At 41.4% G+C, this 2,722-nt stretch overlaps 1 protein-coding gene across 1 annotated transcript in view; it reads left to right on the top strand.

The window, feature by feature from the left end:
• LOC107102975 overlaps positions 1–2,475 on the top strand; it is a 21,364-nt gene extending 18,889 nt beyond the window's left edge. Inside the window, exons 6-9 of the mRNA XM_015402460.1 lie at positions 505–658; positions 733–807; positions 1,548–1,596; positions 2,404–2,475. Coding sequence (XP_015257946.1) covers positions 505–658; positions 733–807; positions 1,548–1,596; positions 2,404–2,432 — 307 coding nt within the window. The 3' untranslated portion in view covers positions 2,433–2,475. The remainder of the gene's footprint in view (positions 1–504; positions 659–732; positions 808–1,547; positions 1,597–2,403) is intronic.
• The last annotated feature ends 247 nt before the right edge of the window (positions 2,476–2,722 follow it).

The following is a 2,722-nucleotide window of genomic DNA, read 5'->3' as shown; positions in this document are numbered from 1 at the left end:
GGAAAACCAGCTGATTGCATCGACTCATTGACTCGAATGCAAGGATAGCAGCTCTGTAACACGCTGCAAGCTTTTCACCAAACCTTGGAGTGAGATTTTGAAAGAATTTGGACAGGCAGCCATGTCAGGGTTAGATGAGGACAGGTGCAGCTATTGGTTGGACGTTTTCAGAGGATTTCTCTGAAACAAAGTTATAAAATGTTGAATTTTTATAGAACAGTAAATGTTACTGAGTAACAATCAGTGATCTGTAGTTATGTGGAAAATCTTTCCTTTTTGCTCAGAATTCACGGTATTTCTTAATATCTGGCGCTCAGCACAGTGAACAGGTTGGCTTGGGTATTATTACGTGGATGTGGAGATTTTTTACAAACACAAATCTGAAAACTGTGTTAGACATTTTCCAGCCTTCAACAATGAATCCTTTTTAACCTCCTTTTCACTCCTGATGCAGCTGCAGGTATTTCACTGTAAAATGTACTGAAGTTTATTTTCTTTCTAAAGGCATCAAGATGAGACAGACGACTATAGTCCAAGACTAAAGTTAGACGAGAGGAGGAGGGGCAGAGAGAGGGGGAGAGACAGAAGAGAAAAATGTCCAGACCTTGAAAGTGGACGATCGTCACGGAGACAATCTGCTGGTTCCCTTCATGCACAGGTAAAAGAAAAGCCAGCAGAGTCGTCCTTCAAAAGGTTCAAACAGTGAAAATCTTATTTTTTCTTTCGACTAAGACCTCGGATCAAAATGGAAGGCAGCGATCTTTGAAAATTAGGGAGCGATCTCATCCTGAGCGCCTGCAGACGCAGGTGAGTTTCCTTAAATCGTTAAATGTCTTACATTCCCATGACGCCTGAAAGCATCCATCACCTTCCTGTCCCTGAAGCTCACAGCAGAACAAAAAGGCATCAGTCTGTTTTAGAGCAACATGTAAATAAGTTTAATTATTAGTAATGGATTCAAGAATAGATTGAAAACAGCTTGTTTCCCTGGAGAACTGCGGTAAGTTTTTAGCACTTTTTAAAAGAAGCTGACAGTTTGAAACTGATGCTATAAAAACTGAAACCACATTAAAGATGTTCTACTGTGGAGGATGATGAGTATCAACCCTTCTAAGGACGTTTCTGAATGAAATGCTAAGATGCCGTGACCAAGCTTCTGTGGCTTCCTCTTCCCTCTGCATGCCGTGCATTACTTCCCTTCTAACTTCTGTTTATCTGTCGTTGCCTCATGCTATTCGGACCCAACATCTTGCTTGGTGAGTATATCCGGGTGGCCGAACACTATCTGCTTGCTTTCAGACTGAGTCATTCTCCTTTTGTCCACAGTGATGATCGCTGTTCACACGAGCTACAAACCTTCCTGTTTTATTTCCTCCTTTATAACTTTTCTTTATAGAGCGTTAAGAGTCTGTCACCTTCATGCATGTTTCAGGCTGCAGCAGCGAAGCCAGTTGGGTCCGTTTGTCTGCTTGATGGTTTCCGTTTCCTTTAGTTTCAATGAGACTTAAACCACAGACGACTTTCTAACCGTCTGCCTCCAACTGCAGATGGTGCCTGTTGAAGGGCTGGATGTCCAGGCTGGACCAACAAGGCAAGGTAAGGACCTTCATTCCTCCTGTCAGAAGGTTTGAACTTAGAGAAGACAACAAGATGTTTCTTCTATGCCCTTTTTAGGCAACACACCATGACTGAGGAGCTTAGTTTCAGTACAGGAAGTTATTTCTCATCAGGGGTTAGAAGTGCAGCTCTAGAAGCTTTATTCATCCTAAAAACTATTTTAAAGTGTTTATTCACCATAAAGACCAAAGCTACCGGCGGGTGGGACGCCTGATTTAGACTAAATAAAAACATTGTTCAAGTCACAGTTAAACAGATTTGAAAACCTCATTATCGCTCAGATCAAATAGCTCAAACTTTGTGTCATTTAAACATAAACTTTATCAACCAGAAGACATGAGAACATCAGACTGAACCTAAAACGGCCTGATGGGGGGCAGAGCAGACTGTACCTCTGACCAATGGGTGTGATTTGTTTTTCCATCGTCTGCTGGAGAACCAGCGTTAGAATCTAGAAAAGCTTGACCAGATAATGAAGAAGGGCGGCTCTAACCGGAGGACTCCTCCTGAATAAATAAAGAGATGCACAGCCGTCAGGAAACTCTTCATGAGAAGTATCTTCTGTCAGAGGCTTCTTTGAGCCATTGTAATACTGACCTCTACAGATATCCTTCCCCCTAGGCCCTAAAGATCTATGACTCTACAAAACACTAGAATGATTTTTAAGATTTAATTTCTTTCTACCATGAATAATGTTATTTTGAATGTTTAAATGTGATGATTTTGAAGAGTGCAAAGATCCTGTAACCAAGTTTAATGAAGTCTATATCTCCTGACCTTCTGCAGTGGACCAGGCACTGGTTTGTCCTTGGTGATACTTGCCTCAGATACTATAGAGATTCGGAGGCTGAAGAGGTAAGACATGTCACCAAAACTGACAATCACAGCAACCTGCATAAGTATTCATGTCCCTCAAAACTGTAAACTGTTCGATTACTTTAAAACCAAGAAAAAACATAATGTTGGAGGAACGGAGAAAGAAGTTCTGTTTGCTGTTGCAATATTTGCAGCACGGTACTAAAGTCCTACTGAAGGCAAGACTCAGAGGACCCGGTGTTCAAGGCAAGGCAGACAGAGGGATTACTTCAAAAAGCATTTATTAAAA

Source organism: Cyprinodon variegatus, unplaced genomic scaffold (genome assembly GCF_000732505.1).
Source record: "Cyprinodon variegatus isolate N-32 unplaced genomic scaffold, C_variegatus-1.0 Scaffold1350, whole genome shotgun sequence".
Lineage (NCBI taxonomy): Eukaryota > Metazoa > Chordata > Actinopteri > Cyprinodontiformes > Cyprinodontidae > Cyprinodon > Cyprinodon variegatus.
This window is presented reverse-complemented; position numbering and strand designations above follow the sequence as displayed.